This window comes from Phaethon aethereus (assembly GCF_964289735.1).
Source record: "Phaethon aethereus genome assembly, chromosome: 28".
Taxonomy (NCBI): Eukaryota; Metazoa; Chordata; class Aves; order Phaethontiformes; family Phaethontidae; genus Phaethon; species Phaethon aethereus.
In genome coordinates, this window is record NC_138604.1 from 3,069,696 (window position 1) to 3,091,404 (window position 21,709).

General features: G+C 63.5%; 3 protein-coding genes across 3 annotated transcripts in view; 2 read left to right on the forward strand and 1 right to left on the reverse strand.

The window, feature by feature from the left end:
• The window catches only part of SV2A (synaptic vesicle glycoprotein 2A), a gene marked incomplete at both ends in the record, with an annotated part of 7,287 nt that extends 3,639 nt beyond the window's left edge, over positions 1 to 3,648 (forward strand). The window contains 5 exons of the mRNA XM_082011568.1: positions 864 to 1,028; positions 1,110 to 1,243; positions 1,328 to 1,531; positions 1,810 to 1,969; positions 3,465 to 3,648. Of these exons, the coding sequence (XP_081867694.1) occupies positions 864 to 1,028; positions 1,110 to 1,243; positions 1,328 to 1,531; positions 1,810 to 1,969; positions 3,465 to 3,648 (847 nt within the window). The remainder of the gene's footprint in view (positions 1 to 863; positions 1,029 to 1,109; positions 1,244 to 1,327; positions 1,532 to 1,809; positions 1,970 to 3,464) is intronic.
• A 2,241-nt stretch (positions 3,649 to 5,889) lies between these two features.
• Positions 5,890 to 6,303, reverse strand: BOLA1 (bolA family member 1; the record flags this gene model as incomplete). Its single annotated transcript, XM_082011569.1, has 1 exon — positions 5,890 to 6,303. One exon carries the CDS (start codon positions 6,301 to 6,303, stop codon positions 5,890 to 5,892), a length of 414 nt encoding a protein of 137 aa, XP_081867695.1.
• Positions 6,304 to 14,043: 7,740 nt separating this feature from the next.
• HJV (hemojuvelin BMP co-receptor) lies at positions 14,044 to 16,879 on the forward strand (the record flags this gene model as incomplete). The annotated part of the gene is made up of 3 exons (XM_082011570.1): positions 14,044 to 14,137; positions 15,241 to 15,743; positions 16,259 to 16,879. 3 exons carry the CDS (start codon positions 14,044 to 14,046, stop codon positions 16,877 to 16,879), a joined length of 1,218 nt encoding a protein of 405 aa, XP_081867696.1.
• Between the last annotated feature and the right edge of the window lie 4,830 nt (positions 16,880 to 21,709).

Consider the following 21,709-nt stretch of genomic DNA (forward strand, 5'->3'; position numbering starts at 1 on the left):
GGATGGGTTGGGCAGCAGGACAGGCAGCCCTGGCATGGGACTGGCAGTGCTGGGATGGGACTGGGATGGGACTGGCAGCGCCGGGATGGGACTGGCAGCGCCGGGATGGGACTGGAATGGGACGGGCAGTGCTGGGATGGGTTGGGCAGCAGGACTGGCAGTACTGGGATGGCACTGGCAGCGCTGGGATGGAACTGGGATGGAGCTGGGCAGTGCTGGGATGGAGCTGGGCAGTGCTGGGATGGGACTGGCAGTGCTGGGATGGGACTGGCAGCGCTGGGATGGGACTGGGATGGAGCTGGGCAGCGCTGGGATGGGTTGGGCAGCAGGACTGGCAGTACTGGGATGGGACTGGCAGCACTGGGATGGAACTGGGATGGAGCTGGGCAGTGCTGGGATGGGACTGGCAGTGCTGGGATGGGACTGGCAGCACTGGGATGGGACTGGGATGGAGCTGAGCAGCGCTGGGATGGGTTGGGCAGCAGGACTGGCAGTACTGGGATGGGACTGGCAGCGCTGGGATGGAACTGGGATGGAGCTGGGCAGTGCTGGGATGGAACTGGGATGGAGCTGGGCAGTGCTGGGATGGCACTGGCAGTGCTGGGATGGGACTGGGATGGGACGGGCAGCGCTGGGATGGGTTGGGCAGCAGGACTGGCAGTACTGGGATGGGACTGGCAGCGCTGGGATGGGACACACAGTGCTGGGATAGGACTGGTAGCACTGGGGAGGGCGGCACTGGGACGGGCTGGGCGGTACTGGGATGGGGATGGGCAGCGCTGGAACGGCAGTGGGACGGGCCCGGCGGCACTGGGACGGGCCCGGCGTCGCGGCGCCCGGGCGCAGCCCCTCTCTCCCCGCAGCTACTACGGGCTGACGGTCTGGTTCCCGGACATGATCAAGCACCTGCAGAACATTGAGTACGCCTCGCGCACCAAGCTCTTCACGCGCGAGAAGGTCCGGCACTTCACCTTCAACTTCACCCTGGAGAACCAGATCCACCGGGGCGGCGAGTACTTCAACGACAAGTGCGTCGCGGGCGGGCGCCGAGGCCGGGCCCGCTCGTCGCACGAGTGGCGGTGGCGAGCCGGGTTCGTCGTGGGTTGCAGGTTCATCGGCCTGAAGATGAAGTCGGTGACGTTCGAGGACTCGCTCTTCGAGGACTGCTACTTCGAGGACATCACCTCCAGCAACACCTTCTTCAAGAACTGCACCTTCATCTCCACCGTCTTCTACTACACAGGTGGGGCGGGGGGGCCAGGCCGGCCCCGAGGGGCGCCGGCGCCGGGGGGGCCACCCCACCGCCCCCCTCTCCGCCTCCCCGCAGACCTCTTCGAGTACAAGTTCGTCGACAGCCGGGTGGTCAACAGCACCTTCCTGCACAACAAGGAGGGCTGCCAGCTGGACTTCAGCGACGACAACAGCGCTTACATGGTCTACTTCGTCAGCTTCCTGGGCACCCTGGCCGTGCTCCCCGGGAACATCGTCTCGGCGCTGCTCATGGACAAGATCGGCCGCCTCCGCATGCTGGGTGGGCACCGAGGGACCGCTTCTGGTTTTAAGCCGAGGCTAGCGAGCCCCCGGCTCGCCCCGAGGGGTGGGAGATGCCCCGTTCCTGGAAGACGCCCGAGGGCGAGTTGGGCGCGGGGCTCCGGATCTTGGAAGGTCAAGGACCTTCAAGGTCAAGGACCTTGAAATGACCTTCCCGACCCCGAGCCTCCCGTGATGGGTCTCCCGGGGCGGGGGGGTGGGGGGGGGGGACGCCCGTCCCCCCTCCCGGCCCTGACGCGTCGCCGTGTCCCACCGCAGCCGGCTCCAGCGTCATGTCCTGCGTCAGCTGCTTCTTCCTCTCCTTCGGCAACAGCGAGTCGGCCATGATCGCGCTGCTCTGCCTCTTCGGCGGCGTCAGCATCGCCTCCTGGAACGCGCTCGACGTGCTCACCGTGGAGCTCTACCCCTCCGACAAGAGGTGCGAGCGGCCGGGTGGCGAGGCTTTGGGTGCTGGGTGCCTGCTGTGGGGTGCTGGGGGCGACAATTTGGGTGCTGGGTGCCAGTTGTGGGGCGCTGGGTGGGACATTTTGGGTGTGGGGTGCTGGGTGCGAGGTTTTGGGTGCTGGGTACCAGTTGGGGGGTGCTGGGTGGGACATTTTGGGTGCTGGGTGCCAGTTGTGGGGTGCTGGGTGGGACATTTGGCTGTGGGGTGCTGGGTGCGAGGCTTTGGGTGCTGGGTGCCAGTTGTGGGGTGCTGGGTGGGACATTTTGGCTGTGGGGTGCTGGGTGCGAGGTTTTGGGTGCTGGGTGCCTGCTGTGGGGTGCTGGGGGCGACAATTTGGGTGCTGGGTGCCAGTTGTGGGGCGCTGGGTGGGACATTTTGGGTGTGGGGTGCTGGGTGCGAGGTTTTGGGTGCTGGGTACCAGTTGGGGGGTGCTGGGTGGGACATTTTGGGTGCTGGGTGCCAGTTGTGGGGTGCTGGGTGGGACATTTTGGCTGTGGGGTGCTGGGTGCGAGGCTTTGGGTGCTGGGTGCCAGTTGTGGGGTGCTGGGTGGGACATTTTGGCTGTGGGGTGCTGGGTGCGAGGTTTTGGGTGCTGGGTGCCTGCTCTGGGGTGCTGGGGGCGAGGTTTTGGGTGGCGCGTGCTAGATGTGGGGTGCTAGGTGCGACAATTGGGTGCTGGGTGCCAGTTGTGGGGTGCTGGGTGGGACATTTTGGCTGTGGGGTGCTGGGTGTGAGGTTTTGGGTGCTGGGTGCCTGCTGTGGGGTGCTGGGGGCGACAATTTGGGTGCTGGGTGCCAGTTGTGGGGCGCTGGGTGGGACATTTTGGGTGTGGGGTGCTGGGTGCGAGGTTTTGGGTGCTGGGTGCAAGGTTTGGGGTGCTGGGTGGGTCGTTTTGGCTGTGGGGTGCTGGGTGCGAGGTTTTGGGTGCTGGGTGCCTGATGTGGGGTGCTGGGTGCGACAATTTGGGTGCTGGGTGCCAGTTGTGGGGTGCTGGGTGGGACATTTTGGGTGTGGGGTGCTGGGTGCGAGGTTTTGGGTGCTGGGTGCAAGGTTTGGGGTGCTGGGTGGGTCGTTTTGGCTGTGGGGTGCTGGGTGCGAGGTTTTGGGTGCTGGGTGCCTGCTGTGGGGTGCTGGGGGCGAGGTTTTGGGTGGCGGGTGCTAGATGTGGGGTGCTGGGTGCGACAATTTGGGTGCTGGGTGCCCGCTGTTGGGTGTTGGGGTGAGGTTTTGGGTGCTGGGTGCAAGATTTCGGGTGCCGGGTGCCAGCTGTGGGGTGCTGGGTACAAGGTTTCGGGTGCCGGGTGCCAGCTCCGGGGTGCTGGCCGGTGGCTACGAGCTTTTGGGTGCCGGCCGCGGGGCGCACGCCGCCCCTTTTCCGGGGCGGCGGGGAGTGGGAGACGGGGGGTGGTGGGAGACGGACACCCCCAGGCGGGACGTGACCCCCCCCCCCGCGCCCCCGTCCCCGCAGGACGACGGCCTTCGGCTTCCTCAACGCGCTCTGCAAGCTGGCGGCCGTGCTGGGCATCAGCATCTTCACCTCCTTGGTGGGCATCGCCAAGGCGGTGCCCATCCTCCTGGCGTCGGCCGCGCTGGCCCTGGGCAGCTCCCTCGCCCTCAAACTGCCCGAAACGCGGGGCCGGGTCCTGCAGTGACGGGGTGGGGGGGGGCCCCGGGGACACCCCCCCCCACCCACCCCCAGCCTTTTTCCTTCTGCCAGGCCACCCCCCGCCCTCCCCACACCCCAGCCGCCCCCCGCCCCGGGCGTTAGTCGCGTTAGACACTGTGAAACGTCGTCTCGGAGCATTTGGGAACTTTTTCATTTGCACTTGACCCCCCCCAGACCCCCCCCCCCCCGCCCCCCCCCCCCCCCCCTTCTTTTCTCGGTGTCACCCCTCTGTGAATAGCTGCTCGCTCCCGGGGGGCCGCGGGGGGGGGCAGGGGTGCCCCCCAGCACCCCCGCCGGGCCCAGGGAGGAGGAGGAGGAGGAGGATGAAGGCTCCGTCCTCAGCCCCGGGGGGGGGACGGGACACACGCGCGCTCCGTGACTCAGTTTCCCCACCCGCAGGGAGGCTGTCGGCGCGGCCGGGGGGGGGCGGCAGGCGAAGGGGTCCCCAAGGTGCCCCCCGGGAGGACGAGGGGGGCACCTTGGGGTGCGTGGCCTTTCGGGGGGCAGGACCCCTGGGCACGAGCAGCACCTCGGGGTGCGCAGCCCTTTGGGGTGCTGAGCCCTTTGGGGTGCATGCTTTGGGGTGCTGAGCCCTTTGGGGTGCCTGCCTTGGGGCGCTCAGCCTTTTAGGGTGCACCCTTTGGGGTGCTGAGCCCTTTGGGTGCCTGCCTTGGGGTGCACGGCCTTTTGGGGCGCTGAGCCCTTTGGGGTGCATGCTTTGGGGTGCTCAGCCCTTTGGGGGCGTTGCATGTTGGGGTGCAGGGTTTGTTGGGGTGCTCAGCCCTTTGGGGTGCAGAACCGCCCCAGGGTCGCACAGTATTTTAGGGTGCACAAGGTCCCTCGGGGTGCACCTCCTTTCGGGGTGCGCAGCACTTTGGGGCGCTTGCTGCCGGGGGGGGCACAGCACCTGGGGGTGCACAGCCACCTTGGGGGCGCAGGGACCCCCGGCCCTTCGTCTAATTTTGGTGTGGGGACTCCCAAAACTGCCTTTTTTTTTTTAAGAAAAAAACCCTCACTTTAAAGGATTTTTTTCTTTAAGGGTGCTGGTGCCGGTGGGGGGGGTGCAGGGAGCACCCTGCACCCCCTTTTCCCCCCCTGCACCCCTTTTCCCCCCCAGCCCAGAGCACAAAACCACCAGCGTTTGCAAAGCACAAAGCAACGCCCGGATGCAGCCCTGGGGGGACCCCCCCCCCCAAAAAAAAGCTGGGTACAGCGTGGGGGGACCCCAGGGCTGTGCCCCCCGCCCCGGGGCGCTCCCCAGGAAGGGACGGGAAGCGTCGGTCTATGCAAAAAGCACTTCGGAGACCCCCGGCAGCGCCCCCAATGCATAAGGTAGCCCCCCCCCCCAATATTTAGGGCAGCCCCCCCAGCAGCGCGAGCAGCCCCCCTCCCCTCTAAGCGGCGTGTGCTTCATCTCCTCCTCCTCCTCCTCGCCCCCCGGTGTAGCTGGCCCCTGGGGCGCGCCCCCGCAGTGCTGTCCGTGCGCAGTCGTGCCGTGCCGTAGTTTTTAGATGTTTGTAAATTAATTAAAACAAACCGAAACCAACAACGCGACCCCCAAACCCCCCCAAAATGACCCAAAATCCCCCCCCCCCGAGCGCGGAAGGATTAGCCGGCAGCCGTTTCCCAGCGGCGCCCCAGGGGAGCGTTTATTTTTGGGGTGGGGGCTGCGCCCGAGAGGGCGAATCTCTTCAAAATTTATATTAAATGGCTGGGGGGGGGTCCCCAAAATCCGCCCCCCATGGTGGGAGCGGGCTGGGGGGACCCCAAAATCTGCCCCTATGGTGGGAGCGGGCTGGGGGGACCCCGCAATTCGCTCCCTGTGGTGGGAGCGGGCTGGGGGGACCCCAAAATCTGCCCCTCGTGGTGGGAGCGGGCTGGGGGGACCCCACAATCCGCCCCCCGTGGTGGGAGCGGGCTAGGGGGACCCCAAAATCTGCCCCCCGTGGTGGGAGCGGGCTGGGGGGGACCCCGCAATCCGCCCCCCGTGGTGGGAGCGGGCTAGGGGGACCCCAAAATCTGCCCCTATGGTGGGAGCGGGCTAGGGGGGGACCCCAAAATCTGCCCCCCCGTGGTGGGAGCGGGCTGGGGTCGAGGCAGTGGGGAGGCTGGGGTCAGGGTGGGAGCCCTGGGGGGGGCGTGGGGAGGGGTCACCCCAATATTTTTGCCCTCCCAAATCGGGGCTCCGTCGCGGCCGCGGGGACACGGGGCCGGCCGGCGCTCGCCCTCACGGATCGCCGGGCATCGCGCCGCCGCCGGCCGCGTCCCGCCGCCGCTCCCGCTCGGAGCCCCCCAGACAAGGGGGCGGCGGGGGCAGGCGGGGGTCGCTCTCCCACTGCTCGGGGGTCCTGGCGACGATGAGGAGCGCGTGCAGGGGCCCGGCCAGCTCGGCGCGCAGCGCGGCGTGGACCAGGCGGTGCCGCTGCAGCGGGGGGAGCCCGGCGAAGCGCGCGCTCACCACGGCCACCGCCAGGTGGCTCTCGGCGCCGGGGGGGCCGCCGTGGCGCGCGCTGTCGTCCCGCACGCGCAGGTGGGTGGGCTGCAGCGCCGCGGCCAGCTTGGCGCGGACGGCGCGCGCCAGCGGCCCCCCCGCCTCGGGCCCCGGGCCCCGGCCGGCCGCCGCCAGGAGGGCACCCCGCATCCCGGCGGGGGGCTGCGGGGAGGGGGGGGGAAGGGGGGGGCTCAGCGGGATCGGGCCCCACCTAGGGGAGTGGTAGGAGAGCGGGGGGCGGCGGGGGGGGGGAGCAGTTTGGGGGGTCCTGCAGGTCCCACGCAATGCGGGGGTGCTCCCCGACCCCCCCCCGCAATTCGGGACTCCTCCCCCCCCACCCCCCCCGCAATTCGGGGCTGCTCCCCCAAACCCCCCCCGCAATTCAGGGGTGCTCCCCCGACCTCCCCCCCGCAATTCGGGACTCCCCCCCCACCCCCCCCGCAATTCGGGACTCCTCCCCCGACCTCCCCCCACGCAATTCGGGGGTGCTCTCCCGACACCCCCCCCCACCCCCCCCCCGCAATTCGGGGCTGCTCCCCCGACCTCCCCCCCGCAATTCGGGACTCCCCCCCCCCCCCCCCCCCCCGCAATTCGGGGCTGCTCCCCCAAACCCCCCCCGCAATTCAGGGGTGCTCCCCCGACCTCCCCCCCGCAATTCGGGGGTGCTCCCCCGACCCTCCCCCCATGCAATACAGGGGTGCTGCCCCGACCCCCGGCCCTCACCACGGCAACTCCGGCTCCGCTCCGCCGCTGAGCACGCTGGGAGATTGAGTCCCCCCGCCCCCTCCGCCCCGTCACGTGACGCCGGCAGAACTACAACTCCCAGAAGGCCTTGCGCCCCCCCCCCGCGCCTCCCAGGGCTCCGGGGCGCGTGCGGGGTGCGGGGGCCGGGGTGCGGGGTGCTGTGCGGGACTGGTAGATGGGGGTGGTGAAAGGGGCAGAGCCCCGCCCCGTGTCACACCCGCGCAGAGCTGCGGGACACCCCGTGGCGTGTCACAGCCGTGTCACGCTGCCTGACACCCGCCTGAGGGGCGGGCTGCCTGGTCACCCCGCGTGGGGCCGTGGGGTGCGGGGGGGGCCGCTGTCACCGCCCTACGGGCCAGACCAGCCCCGCCCCGCCCCCCTCGCCCCGAAGGCCACGCCCCCTCCAACACACACACACACACACACACACACACACACACACACACAGAGACACACACAGACACACAGACACACACAGACACACAGACACACACAGACACAGACACACACAGACACACACAGACACACACAGACACACACAGACACACAGACACATGACACACGGACACACACAAACACACACAAACACACAAACACACACAGAGACATGGAGCCACATGGACACACACAAACACACACACAGACACAGACACAGACAGGACACATGGACACACACAAACACAGACACACACACACACACACCACAAACACAGACACAGAGACACATGGAGACACACACAGAGACGCACAGACACACACACACAAAGACGGACACACAAACACACAAACATGGACACACAGACCCACAGACACACACACAGACACACAGAGACACATGGACACACACAAACAGACACACACACAGACACATGGACACACACAGAAAAACACGGACACAAACACACAGACACACACACAAGCACAGAGACACATGGAGACATACACACAAAGACGGACACACAATCACGGACACACAGACACACACACACACAGACACACATGGACACACACAAAACACAGACACACACAGAGACACACACACAGACCCACAGACACACACACACACAGAGACCCACAGACACACACACACGTGCGTGGCCACGCGAGATGGACAGAACCCTCGGGGACGTCGGCTGGGACAGGCCCCCCCCCCCTTCCGACAGGGTGCTGCCACGCGGACGCGCCGGCCGGCGCGACCGTACAGACCTTTACGTGTCCTATCGCAGCGGGAAAGGTCGCGCCGCGTGGGGCCGTGTGGCCGCCCCCGGCCCACGCTCCCCCCCCGCCCCGGGAAGCCCCGGTTTGGCACCGGCTCGGGGCCGGCGCGGCGCCCCGGGGCTTGGGGAGGCTGCGGCGGCCTCCGCGGGTGCCCCGGGTGGGCTTTTCAGAGCACCCCTTCGCTGGGCCGCGGGGCGAGGGAGCGAGGCCTCGGGCAGCCCACGGGGGATGCGAAAGCGGGGGGGTGGGCTCCGCCGCCGGCCCCCTCTGCTCGCCCCTTTTTTTAGCCGGCGCGCCCCTGCCCCGCAGCTGCCCGGCCCGGGAGCAGGTGCCGGGCTCGGGGCTTCATCCGCGCCTCAGCGCCGCGGGAGGGTCCCCGCGCAGCGCCCGGGCGAGGGCGGGGGAGCGGGACGGACGGTTTTCCTCCGTGGGGTGCCAGCCCCCCCGGGGCCGGAGAGGACCACGGGGCTCGGGTCACGCCTTCAAGCAGCTCCCCGCTTCTTCCCCGGGCTCTCGCCATCTTCCCCCGCCAGCTGCGGCACCGAGAGCTCCGGTGCTGCCAGCGCCGGCCCTTCTCCTCCCGCGCGCCCCAGGCAGGGGAGCGGAGAAGCTCCGGGCTGGAGGGACCTGCAGGAAGCGTTTGACTGGACTCCAGCCTCGCTTCTTCCTCGGTTTTTCCACTGGCAGCGCTGGGAGAAGAGCGGTCTCCCGCAGGCACGGGCCGTGCCGGGGGAGCTCCCGCGCCCGAGGATGCAGGTGCTGCCGAAAGAGAATTTGAAGATAATTTGCTGCCTTGAGTTTCCAGCAGCTCCCGCCCTGCTCCTTTTTCCCCAGAGATGGGCGAAAACCCCCGAGATCTGCAGCTCTGAGAGGTCCGGCCGCGACCCCGTGTCCATTTCGCACGTGGTTTGCTCTCGCCCAGAGAGCTGAAGCGTGCCGTTGGGAATCCTTCGGCTCTCCCTCCCTTTTCCCTTCCCCTCCCCACTGGAATCCAGCTTTCGGGATCAAAAATACTACCGGCTATTTTTAAAGCGTCGACTTAGCCCCCTCTCCTTCGAGCTCGCGGTGACGGATCGGGCTGTCGTAAAGTTCAGCTGTTTTCTGCTCCCTCCACACCGAGCCCAGGGCGTTAACAGCCGGGATTCCCTCCTCACTCCTGCCCGGAGCCAAACCCGTGCCGGGGACTGGGACGCACGCCCGGAGGGGCTGGGGGCATTTTGGTGGCCCGTCCTGCGGCTGGTCGGGGTGGCCTTTGCTGGGGTAAGCGGAGCACTGGGACCTTCGGCAGCGGTTTGGGGAGGGATGGATGGGGGGCTTTACGCCAAGCACAGCCTGGAAAGAAGGGTGGATGCTTGGGGTTCGCAAACGGCCCGTCTGCTGCTGTGGCTGTATCTGGAGAGAAGCGAGATCCTCTCTTCCAGCAAATCCTGCTGGGATTTGGATCCTAGGCCCCTCTTCCAACTCCGGCCCCAACCCCGCGGCTCGGTTCGGCTCTGCCCCGCAGCGCCTGGGGGGATGCTGGCTGCGGGAGCGTGGGGATGAGGCATGTCCCCTGCTCCAGAGCTCAAGAGCCCGGCTGATCCCGCTCGCCCGGGGATGCTCAGGAGAGGCCGGCAGAGCTCTCCAGGAGCCGTGCGGCCATGCCGCGCACGAGCTGTGCACGCTCGGATCCCCGGTTCTGATGGAGGCAGATGGGCTCCTTCGAGACCTGATGCCTCCTTAGGTGCGTGTGGCTGCGTCTCCCCGTCCACACAGGCTGTTTTGGGTGCAAACCCACCTGGGTTGGGGCCGGGGCTGCCGGTAGCCACGGGGCTTGCGGGCACGGCTGACGCCAGCACAGAGCCAAGCCGGGACTGGCCTCCCTGAGCAAATTAAGTCTCCAAAGCACTCGGGTTAAACCAAACTCTTGCTTAACTCATCGCACCAGCGATTGGGCTAGATGGGGGCCGGAGCTGAGCCATGACCGCGCTGTCCCAACCTCTGGAGGGATGGCATTGCTCCAATGACAATCCACCTCAGGCAGAGCTGCGCGTCCCCCGTTCTGCACCAGAAGTTAGGCAGCTGCCACGACGGGGGTCTCTTCCCCCCTCCTGGGGCACTGCAGCGCCTGGGAAAGCCTCACCCTTTCGGGCAGGAGGGGCTGGGTGAGGGCTGCCGCCGCGGTGGCAGGATTCGGTGACCTGGCTCCGCCGCTTTGTGGCTCCTAAAACCTCCAGCTGATTGTCTTGGGTGGGGAAGCAGCAGCGGGGGGAGTCAGCTTTCGGAAGCAGTTTGGTCCCAGATGCTTTTGTCTCAGTACCGTGACTCTCTGCCGGCTCAGGAGAAACCCCCAACCTCTCAGCCCAACGCACGCCTGCAGCCCCCGGCTCGGAGAGCTGCTGCACACCGACGGCGTGAAAGCAATCGATGGCCGTGTTTCCCGGCATGGCCGGGATCCGGCATGAAGCCGGGGATTGGCGCCTGTACCACCGAGCCTCGGTGCTGCGAGGAGAGCCCCACGACCCGGATATCTCCGTCTGCTTTCTCTGTTCCAAGTTTCCCCTCGCCTGTCCAAGCGAAGTGGGTGGGTGGGATGGTGGGAGGCCTCCAGTACCGTCTGCTGTTCCAGAAGAATTCCCACCTGCCCACCCCGCGCGTAACCGATTCCCTCGGTGGGTGCCTGCATCCCCCCGCGCCGGGGGCTCACTGCGGGGAATCCTAGGGCAGCAGATGGGGAGGATACCGGGTGCCCACGGCATGGCCGGTGCGGACCATGGGAAGCTAAGCTAGGATACGGGGCTTATTTTTTAAACCAGATTTTTTTTCCAATGCCTGGTTATCCCTTGTTACCAGGGAACAGAGACCCAGAGGACAAATACTGGGCAGGGAAAAGAGCTGCAAAGCCTCTGTGCGCCCCTGGAGCAAAAAAAACAAAAAAGGGCATCTAAAACCTTCCTCCTCCAGTGGCTGCTGGTGTAAATCCCAGCGGGGATGGGAACCCCAGCTGGGATCTATTCCCTGTTTTCCTCTCCTCTGTCCATTCCCCCCAAGGAAGACGTACTGTTCGACTTAGGACAAGAGCCCGGTTGTAGGTTTAAGCCTGTTCTGCAATAAGCAGCCATGATCCCTCCTTTTCCCCCCAATTCCCTGGGTGAGGAGCAGCTCGGCAGCTGCTGCTTGGTCCACGCAGCAGGAGAGCTCATGCCGCAGTCAGAACCCTTTTTCCCCCCATCCCTAAATCACCCGAGCTGGTCCCGAGGTACACGGCAGAAATCGGGAGCGATGCCCCGGGGAAGGGCACGGTGGTACCTGCAAGGGGTTTGGTTAAGCTCCGTCTGCTCTCCCGGGCTCCGGCCGGCACGAGGCTCCCGGCGCGAAGGCATCGAGGGCGCTGCGGATCTGCGAGGCTTCGCCCCCTGCCTTGAAGGGCAAGACCTGGAAAACAGACGGAATTCGGTTCAGGAGGCAGGAGGCTTTTCCGAATGGGTTCCCAACGGGGTTTGTGGGTGCTGGGGGACCTGCTTTCAACCTCTGCCCTCCAGCCATAACTGCCGTGGGTACTAAGTGGCCAGGCCACCAACCCATTTCTCCTCCCCGCACCCCAGCCCTGCAAGGTGGGCTTTCGGGAACCCAGCCGGCATGGCCCAGCGTTCATCGACCCCTGGGGACACCGGCCACCTTTGGCCCGTGCCGTGTGTGTGTTCGGGACTCGGCTGTGCCGCAGGAGGGGAAGCTATGAGAGACACTGGCTGAGGAAGTATTCCCTGGGGGAAGCGCAGTGCTGTTCCACGGGGACGCGCTCCACGGGGATGCAGGCACGGGCTTGCTGTACCACCCAAGGAAGGACAAGCAGGTAGCTCCAAGGAAGCCAGCTCCCGCAGCCCGTCCCGCACCCCACGAGTGACGTGGCCCCACGCCACCGGGTAGCGTCACCCAGCCGGGCGGCTCTGGGGGCTCCCACCACCTCCTCGGGCTCCTCTGCACCCCCCTTGCCGCACACCGTCTCCCTCTGCCCCCTCCGCTTGCTGTTCCTGGCTGGGTTTTCGCCTGTCTAAATTTAGGCAGATCTATTTCAACACCCATCCTCTGCCCTGCGGGGGGAAGAGGACGGAGCAAATGTAGCCAGGGAGGAAGAGCAGGGACCGCGGTGCCCTGCGGTTGGGGTCTGCGCCCCAGGTCAGGCTTCCCCTCCAGCACCCTGGATCTGACCCAGCTGCGGGGCCATGGAGGTGCCCCGGCCCGAGGTTGGCACTTTCCCCAGCTGTCATCCTGTGGATCTCTCCGACTGTCACTCGGGATAGAGCTGGGTGACAAGGACAAGCCAGGGAAGGAGCTGCCTGCACTGGCAGCCAGCTCAGCTCCGGAGGATGACTGCAGGTGAGTGGGGGCTGCAGGGCAGGGACGAGGGTCCGAGGAGCAGGACATCGGCGCCGGCACCCAAGGGTGCCCCAGGGTCGGGTCCCATGTGCAGGCAGCCCCAAACAGAGGGAGGACCGGGGTGCTCAAGTGCCCCTCGCCGGCACAGAAGCCATCCGTCTCCCCTCCGAGGTGGCATCACCTCGGGCTGGTGGAGCATCTCCAGCTGCTGCCGCTGCCTTTCTCCCTACGCCGCCGGGGTCGGGACGTCCCAGAGAAAGCCCGGCTGCCCGGCAGGACGCGTGGCACAGCCCCTCCTTGCCCCAGCCGGGGCCACGCTCCTCCGCTACGCACGAACTAGCTGTTGAGCCGCTAAGCGTCGCGCCAGGGACAGGTCCCCTCCATGCCACCATCCCCAGGGGGTTTTGGGAGGGGAGCGCCGAGGGGTCACTCGCTCCTGTGAACCCCGGGAAAGATGCTCATCCTGGTCAGACGGGGTCCGGCCTAGTTCCCAGTACTGGATCTCGCGTCCCCGGGGCTGCAGAGACCACTCTGCCCCCGCTCCAGCGCGCGCGGCTCGGCTCGTCCCCGCTGCCAAGAGTGGCTGGCAGCCAGAGCATCGCCAGCAGGTTTGAAGCATGTTTTCGCTCCAGACATCCGCCCCGTTAGCCATTAATCCAGCTGGCAGAGGAACGCGGGGGGCCGCCTGCGTCACCGTGCCAGCCAATACCGCTAACGGCGGCCGTTTGACGGCTGCAGCCAGGGCGAAGGGAGCGGAAAGGCGCTAGCCCGAGCCGTAGGGCTGTGATTTCTCCCTTTCTGAGAACAAGATGAGAATTCTGTCTCTCCTCCCCGCTCCCGGTTGCGGTTTACACTTACTAGCAATCGCAGCATCAGTAACACCGGCTCCCGGGGCTGCCCAGTGTACCGGGCACAGGCACGTCACCGCGAGCATCAGCCTCTGGCAACCGGCACCTCGCACAAGCTAAGGGGGGAGAAAAAAAAAAATACTGATTTCACATCAGCGGTTTACAAAAGGACCTTTGCGAAAGGCTATTTGAGTAATGAGCAACTAATAACCGGCTGCTAAACTAAGGCACCGAGGACCCAAACCCGTGTGTCGGTGAGGAGAGCAGCAGGGCAGAGGCAGCCCACGCTGCACCCAAGGCGTGGGACCGTTTGGGTCCTCTCTGCACCCATCGGCTGCTCGCATCCCTGCCGCGAAGTCTCCCCGAGCCCCTGGAGCTCGCAGATCCTCTCCGAGGGCAGCTGGAAGCTTTAACTTTTTGACACGCTGAACTACACGGCACAGCTGCCTCGGGGTGGAAGATGAGAGCTGCAGTGGTTGAAAGCAGTTAAAAAAACCCAAACCCGCCGGGATTTTGCTCAAAAGCTTGCCTCCCCCGAGAGGCAGCCAAGGCCTGCAGAGCCGCGCTCGGCAGCCGCCTGGACACCGGCAGCTCCGTACCTGCAGCGGCTCACGTCTGCTGGCCCCTCTCGGATGCCACCTCCGCTTTGCTTCTAGGGGACCCGCCGAATGACGCCGAGACAAGCCAGCGGGTGAGCAACCCCCCAGGCTCTGCATGGATTGGAATGGGGAAACCTGCCCGCAGTAAGAGCCCAGGGCAGCTGGAGAACCCCAGCTTCTTCCTCCGAGCCCTCTTCCTCCTCCTCTTCTGCAGGCATGGTAAGGAACCGCATGGGCAGCGCCATGCCAGAGCCGCAGCCCTGGCAAGGACGCCCGGGGGTGCTGCAGCCCCCGGGCGCAGGGAGGGTACGAGCACGGCGGAGCTGCGGGGAGGTGACCGGAGCAAGCGGAAGATCCTCTCGTCGCAGCCGTAAGGCTCAAGGCCGTATCAGGGTGCCCTCGACCCACCACAGCCAGGGGGAAGGGCAGGCAGCCCTCCCACCACCGCCACCCCGCCAGGCTAGCCTCGGCAGGGAGAGCATCCCCTGCGCCCCGGCAGCGGGCGCTTTCCCTGGGAGAGCCCTTAAAAGCTCTGGTTATCACCCAAGGGAAGACAGGGACAGCAGGGCACGGCCCGAGTCCAAGGTTTTCTAGTGAAAGGCACCAGGCACATCCCTCACCCAGTCCCGCGCTCTCCTTCCCGCGTCCCAGCGTGCTGGGGAGCAGGGGCGAGACCCGCAGCCTGCGAAACCGAAATTCATCGCCCGGCACCTCGCCCAGCCCAGCCTGCGTTCATCTACCGCCAAGGCAGCTGCCCCTCACAACCCCTCCGCTCGATGAGCTGAACGATCGTTAGCCAGCTCGTTAGCCCTCCTGGAGCTGCGGCACTGCCTTCTGCGGCACGGAGAAGCCCCGGCTGAGGGGTAGGATGTCCTTGGCGCGGTCAAGCCTATCGTGAAAAAAGCGATTGCACGGCCCGGCCAGGGTTGAAACGGGAAGAAGGGGTTTTCCCCGTTCAGAAATTCCCGTTTCTCCCCTGGCAAGCCCTGGGGCGAAGAATCTCCGCAGTCACAACTCGTGCCGGCGTCCCCGGTACAGTCTCACATCCCAGTTGCTTCGGGACAACCCCTCGGGCCCCGCGGTTGCCCTCTGCGCCGGGCTCCAGCCGGTTTCTGCAGCAGGCAACCCTGGATCCATTCCCCTCGGGAACATTCCCCCCCGTCCATTCAAACTGGCCGCTGAATTCGTTAAAACAGGGGGATAAGTGCTTCCAGAAAGCGTCTCCATCATGAGACGGTGGGAGGCGGTGGGAGGAGAAGGGGCTGCCCTTCCCCATGCCTCCAGCTCTACCGGGACGCCCCGGGCCGTCCCGTCTCTCCCAGTTTCTTCCCAGTGCAAGATCCTGCGCTGCAACTCAGAGTACGTGGCTGCCACCCTCAACCTGCGCGGCTCCAACAGGAACGCGGCGTACTGCAACGCCCTCCGCTCCTACTCCCACTGCACCCGCAAGACGGCTCGCACGTGCCGGGGTGACCTGGCCTACCACTCCGCCGTCCACGGCATCGAGGACCTCATGATCCAGAACAACTGCTCCAAGGAGGGTCCCACGTCGCCGCCCCGACCCCGGCCCCCGGCCCCCAACCATCAGGGCTTCGAGTCTCTCGATATCTGCAACTATGAGAAGAGTTTTCTCTACAAGCACGGCCAGCCCCCCAGCTACCAGCACTGCGCGGCTTTCGGGGACCCCCATATCCGTACCTTCCACGATGACTTCCACACTTGCCGGGTGGAGGGGTCCTGGCCTCTCTTGGACAATGATTATTTGTTTGTGCAAGCAACCAGCTCTCCGGTGGCGAAGGGGTCCAACGCTACGGTCACTAGCAAGGTAACGCTCGTGCATCGGGCTTGGCAGCAAAGCCCTGCACCTGCGGGATGCGGCAACGGCTTAGGGTGCTCCCTACGCTCCCTAAAACGGCTGGGGAGGGCAGCAATAGCTTCAGCTAAGCCCACGCGGGATCGGGAATGAACGTCTGCAGGAACAAGTGGGATGAAGGTCCCCGAGGGTGCCAGAGACCTGCAAACGCTCCCACCACTGCCTGGTGATGGGTTACTGCCTGGTCCGTGGGCTACCTGCAGGCAGTCTTAGCCGGGCTCGGCTCCGTCGCAGTTTTCGGTTGCTTAAATGGCATTAAAGAAGGAAGGGAAGGTGCTGCTTTCCCAAAAGGACTGCAGCGATGCAGGAAAGGGGGCGGTTTGGGGCAGAGGGGGATGCATCGGTGAGGCAGACATGGGCGATCTGCGTTGCCCTCCCCTAGGCAGCTGGTGCCTGGGGTGGGGATGCGGCCGCCGCTCTCGCGCCCAGCAAGTCAGATCAAACCCCCTCTGCTCTGCTCTCTGCAGCTCACCATCATCTTCAAGAACATGAAGGAATGCATCGACCAGAAGGTCTACCAGGCTGAGATAGACAACCTCCCGGCGGCCTTCGAGGACGGCTCCGTGAACGGGGGCGAGAGGCCGGGCGGGAGCAGCTTGGCTATCCGGGAGCGCAGCCCCGGGCGGCACGTGGAGATTCGTGCGGAGTACATCGGCACCACCATCGCCGTCCGTCAGGCCGGCCGCCAGCTCTCCTTCTCCATCCGGGCGGCCGAGGAGGTGGCGCGCGCCTTCACCGAGGAGCAAGACCTGCAGCTCTGCGTGGGCGGCTGCCCCCGCAGCCAGCGCATCTCCCGCAGCGAGTGCTGCCGCAGCCGCGCGGCGGCCGAGGCAGCCCGGGCGCTCTGCAAGGAGATGCTGCCCGTGGAGGACGTCTACTTCCAGTCGTGCGTCTTCGACGTGGTGACCTCGGGGGATGCCAACTTCACCATGGCGGCTCACGGAGCCCTGGAGGATGCCAGGGTCTTCCTCCCCAACGCTGAGAAACTGCACATCTTCCAGGCCGGGGCAGGCTGCCCGCCCCTCCCTTCTTCCTTCCTCCTCCTCCTCCTCACCTCTGGCCTTTGGGCTCTTTCGTTGCACTTTTAACTCTCGCTGGCGCTGCCGACAGCCAGCCAGCCCACAGGGGTAACCCGGGAGAGCCGCTGCCGCAAGCCCCGAGCCTCGCAGAGCAAGAGGGGTGCCTCAGCTGGGATGGAGGGTCTCTGCGGCAAGAGGGAACTAGAAGCCCAGACCTTCGGAGAGGGGAGCGCTGGAGACGCGAGACGGTGAGACGCCGGCTTGCGTCCACTGTCCTTCGCGCGTGCGGCACCGGTTGAACCCGGCTCCTCTCCTGAAGGCAGATCACAATCTTTTTCTGTTGGATTCCGATGCATTTCTTTTTTCTGAAGACAAGGACGTTGCAGCCGTATCAAAGAGAAGGAAATGCACGAGGTGAAGACACATTTAGAAAACTTCTCTGCCCCACAAACCCTTCCCACAGACTTGCTTTACACCTTCCTCCCAGTGTTCCTACAGCAGACTTTCACCCAGGAACCTTACAAATTCGGAAATAACGGGCTCAAAGCCCAGATTTGAGCAGTCAAAAAAACGTTGTTTGGTGGATTCGAGACCCCTTGACCCAGCCGCTACCAAAGCAAGGTGACAAGTCGGTGACCGGAGCGTTGCGGCCAGGGTTTGAGATTTTTGAGCTAGAAATCACCCATTGCGACCTGTGTTCTCCTCTCTCTGGATTAGCGATGTGCTGATTTCCAGCGTCGGGAGCGGCGGAGCGTCAGGCTTCTGACATTTCAGGCTACCGTTGCTGTTTTTCTTTGTTGTCTTGGCATCTGCCTAGGACTCAGTATCACCAGTTCTGGACTTTGGACCAGCGTTGAGTTTCAGTGAGGAAAAACATCCCTGGGTATTCCTCTCCCTTGGGCTCAACCTTCCCTGTCACGGTCACAACCCTGTTCAAATCCAACCCCGACTGCGGGTTTCACTTCCAAAAGACAATTAATAGCAAAGACACGGAGCTGGCAAAAAGCCGTATGGCTGTATCGGCGGGCAGGGGAACTACTAGCAGATGTACATAAATACAGAGGTGAGGCCAAATTAGATGTTTAATATATTTAAGAGGTTTTAAGTAAAGCAGGTAGAGTTCTATATGATAAGAAATATTTTCCGTATGCAAAGACTTTTTTTTTGTTTTTTAAATAAAGAGGGCTCACATCAAAAACTTTGCCATTCCTGTCCCGTGGAGCTGTAAGAAAAGCCTTGCAAAGCCTTGTGGAGGCAGAGACGGGGGGAGGAAGAGAGCTGCAGACCATCCAGGTACGGAGGATCTGTCGAGCTGTAAAGGGAGGTTTTACAATTCATCTTTCAGTAGATCTGCAGCTTCTTTGGTCAGTTGTTTGGGTTTTTTTCCCCTCTGGCTCTTCTGCCGAGGGCACAAAGCGTAAACAGGGAAACATTTCTTAGATATCTCAGCAGATTTCCTCCTCCGACACGCACCCAAAGCACATGGTGACTGGCGTGAGAGTTTCTCTGTTTCTTGTATGGTGCTCTCGCTAAGCCCTGAAGGTTTTGACATTAAAGGCGTCTATTTTTGAAGCTCGCGTTTCCTGTCATCTGTCTCTTTTTTTCTCTGGTCGGCAGCAGCAGGTGAAGATAATAATATCTCGCCTTCCACCCACTGCTCCTTTTACTCCGGGGCGCTTTGTGGTCTATATATACGTGCGTTGAATGAGGAGGGGAAGCCAGCCCGCCTCGCCGCCACGCTCCGCCGCTTTGCAGGAGACAGTAGGTCCCTGCCGGAGCAGAATTCCCCATAGGGATAAAATCCTGAAGAGGCCGCAGGGCTGAGAGGGCTGGAGCTCCTCATAGAAGCGGGATTGACTTGATCCAGTAGCCAAAGGTAGCCGCTATCTTCCGAGAGCACGCAGCGACGCCACGCAACTGCCAGAAACAGCGTCACGGTCACGCGGCAGGGACAGATTTGATAACGCAGAATATAGTTGTCCTTTAGATTTTGGCCAAGGGGGCCAATCAACAAGCGTGCCGGGGGGAAAGGGGGGGTTTCCTAACGGAGACACGAGGATCTCGCTGGCGCAGGTGAGCGGGGCCACACTCGCCCCCCAGACCCAGCCTCTCGGTACCTCCACAGTCATAAAATGGGGAGAGTGGAGCCCGCAGGACCCTCAGCAAGGCGAAGGCGGTGACCCTGGACGAGCCCTGGGCACACGGGCAGGGCAGGAAAGCGGCGCGGCACAAGCCTGGCCCACCATGTGTCTCGTAGCATCGCACCAGCTCTGGCCCGACCGCGGACAGCGGCGAGCGCTAAGCCGGAGCTTTGCAGGGAGGGCTGTTATTCAGACTCACTCTTCCCAGCCTGCTCACAGACTTGGACAGGGGCAACGGGTTGGGTTCCAAGGGCTTTGCTCCCACTGAAAAGGGAAGCAGAGTTGCCCGGGTCTACCTGTGAGAGGTGGATTCAAGACCCCTCACACGTCATCCACCCGACAAACCCCAAAGCCCGCGAGAATCACAGAAGCTCTCAAGTTGGAAGGGGCCCATAAGGGCCATCGAGTCCAACTCCCTGCTCCTCACGGGACTACCTAATGCTAAACCATATGACTAAGAGCGTCGTCCAGACGCTCCTTGAAGAGAGGACTTTGGCCGGCGCGCTCTGGAAGAGATGAGCTGGGCCGCCCTGAGCAGCTCCGGGGGTCTGAAGCGCTGATTCTGGTCGCAGTAGGTACGGGGGAGTCGCAGCACATCACAAGGGCCACCACCTCCCTCACACGCGACGCAGATGCCTGAACGTGAGCTGCAGCCTGGCTAGGGCCCAGCGACGCAGAAGGAACGCGCACAGCGTTGAATGGGTTTGCGCCTGTTCTCCAAATTGTTCTGCGCTCTGCATCCTCAACGGCTGCAGAGGAAGCAAGACCTTTCAAAGACGTGCTGAAGTCTGTAAGGAAAAAAGAGACCTTTCCAGCCCTGACGGATCATAGTCCGAAATAAAGAAGCGGAACGTAGGCGTGGATCCAAGCCCCACTGATGTCAACAAGAGTGTTTCCATTGACGTCAGTAGACTTTGGATGGAGCCCTCAAATTTCCTAGCTTATGTCACCTGCTAAAAAAGACACTGGCAACACTGGCCAGCATTTTCAAAAGCGAGCCCAATTTGGGCCGTTCTGCATCCAGATGCCCAACCTGGGTGATTGGAGCAAGGGAATTCCCAGGCTGGATCAGGCCTGGGCTTTGCCTGCCCTGCAGGCGGGTGTCAACAGCAGCCTCACAGGAAGGTGTGGGAAGTTTGGGACAATCCACTTCCTCTTACACCCCGTCTCACTCTGATTTCTAGTAGGTAGAGAAATGCCAAGGCCCTTGGGGCATGAGGTGTAGTAGCCAAAGCTGAATCTTCATTAGCAGTTGCTTCTACATGTCGTAAACCAGCCTGATCATCAGAGGTGGCCACGTCTGCCAGCTCCCGGCGTCCCAGCGAGGGCGCAGAGCTGCGTGAGTTGGAGCTGCCAAGCCTCTAACCCGCAAACCAGAGCTCTCCAAATCAGAAGCAAGTCTTCAAAACGGCAGCAGTGGTCTAAAAGATGCTCGAACGCACAGCTTTCCGCGGCGCGTTTCCTGCCAAATGCCGGCATGTTTTGTTAGCAAGACGTTAAGGCCAAGGTGAGAACTTCCTCCGCAAAGCTCGGGGTTAGGTTCGGCTTCCTCACGTTTGCAACGGCCGACGCCTTCAGCAGCGTCGCCAGTCGGGGACAGGGACGGTGGCTGAATAAGGCACGTTTCGGTGTGGAACGCTTCCTCACGTTCCTCCTCATTCGGCGTGAAAAATAGCCTGCGATCAGAGAAAGAAAGAAATAAGCTGCCAGTGGCATTCGGGCAGCAGATACGCAGAAGCCAGATCTCTGGAGGTCCAGCCTCTCCTTGTCCTCATCCAGCGGCTGATGCCACGGTTGTCAGCTGCTGGCAGCCATTCCTTCTTGTAAAACCCACGAAGTAAAGCCGAACTCTCCTGCTCTCTTTTACAGATACGCAAGCAGCGCCCTCAAAACACGAGAAATTGGCTCAGAGCAGCCAAATTTAAAGGCAGCTCCGCTCGCTTCCTCTTCAACTTTGTTCCTAGGACCAGGCAGGCCGAATACGCCGAATACAAGTCCGTCTCGTAACCCAAGCAAGCAGGATGCAGGAGGAAAATCACTCCCGTGCCGTTCTCAGCGAGGCCTCTAGATGTCCACACAACCCAAAATATGAGGAGGACTTTGAGGGAGTCAGCAGGTCCACGGCCCAGGGGATGTCCATCCTCACCCCAAAACGCTCCCGTGAAGGTGTCGTCATCTGGCCTCGGTGAGGTGACCGAGGGTGAAGGAGGTCTAGGAGGGGATTGTCTGCCCCCCAGTTTTAACCCCCCAACCTGCTTCTCTAAAAGCTGGATGTTTGGGGTAAGCCGCTCCCGTGAGGGTCCCCTTGCCCCCCAGCACGCACATGCTGGCAGCCTCAGAGCAGCTCCGGCTGCTGAAAAGTAAGAAATCTTCCTCATTTCTTTGCTCTCCCCAGCCGGGGCCTTTCAAGGGACAACTGGACGGAGCAGGGATGGAAGCTCAGGAAATCTTCTGCTTTATGATACTTTTTTCCTCTCTTCATAACAACGTATTTCAAACCCAAGTGCCCCCAAAGGCAAAGGGGACCCCGCGGATCGCTTTGGCAAAGAGGCGAGCAGGATTTGTTCTCTCAGAAGAGGAAGGCTTGGCCGCCGGAGCCGAGGGCTCCGCTGGCCCTGCTGTATGCCGGGAGCCCGGGAGAGGTCACGCTCTCCCAGCCGGAGCGAAGAGCCGGTGCAGCCGAGGCTTCCTGCCCAGAGCAGATGATAGACACGGGACTTCCCAACCTCCCCATTCAAATTCCTCCTTGTTGATGGAT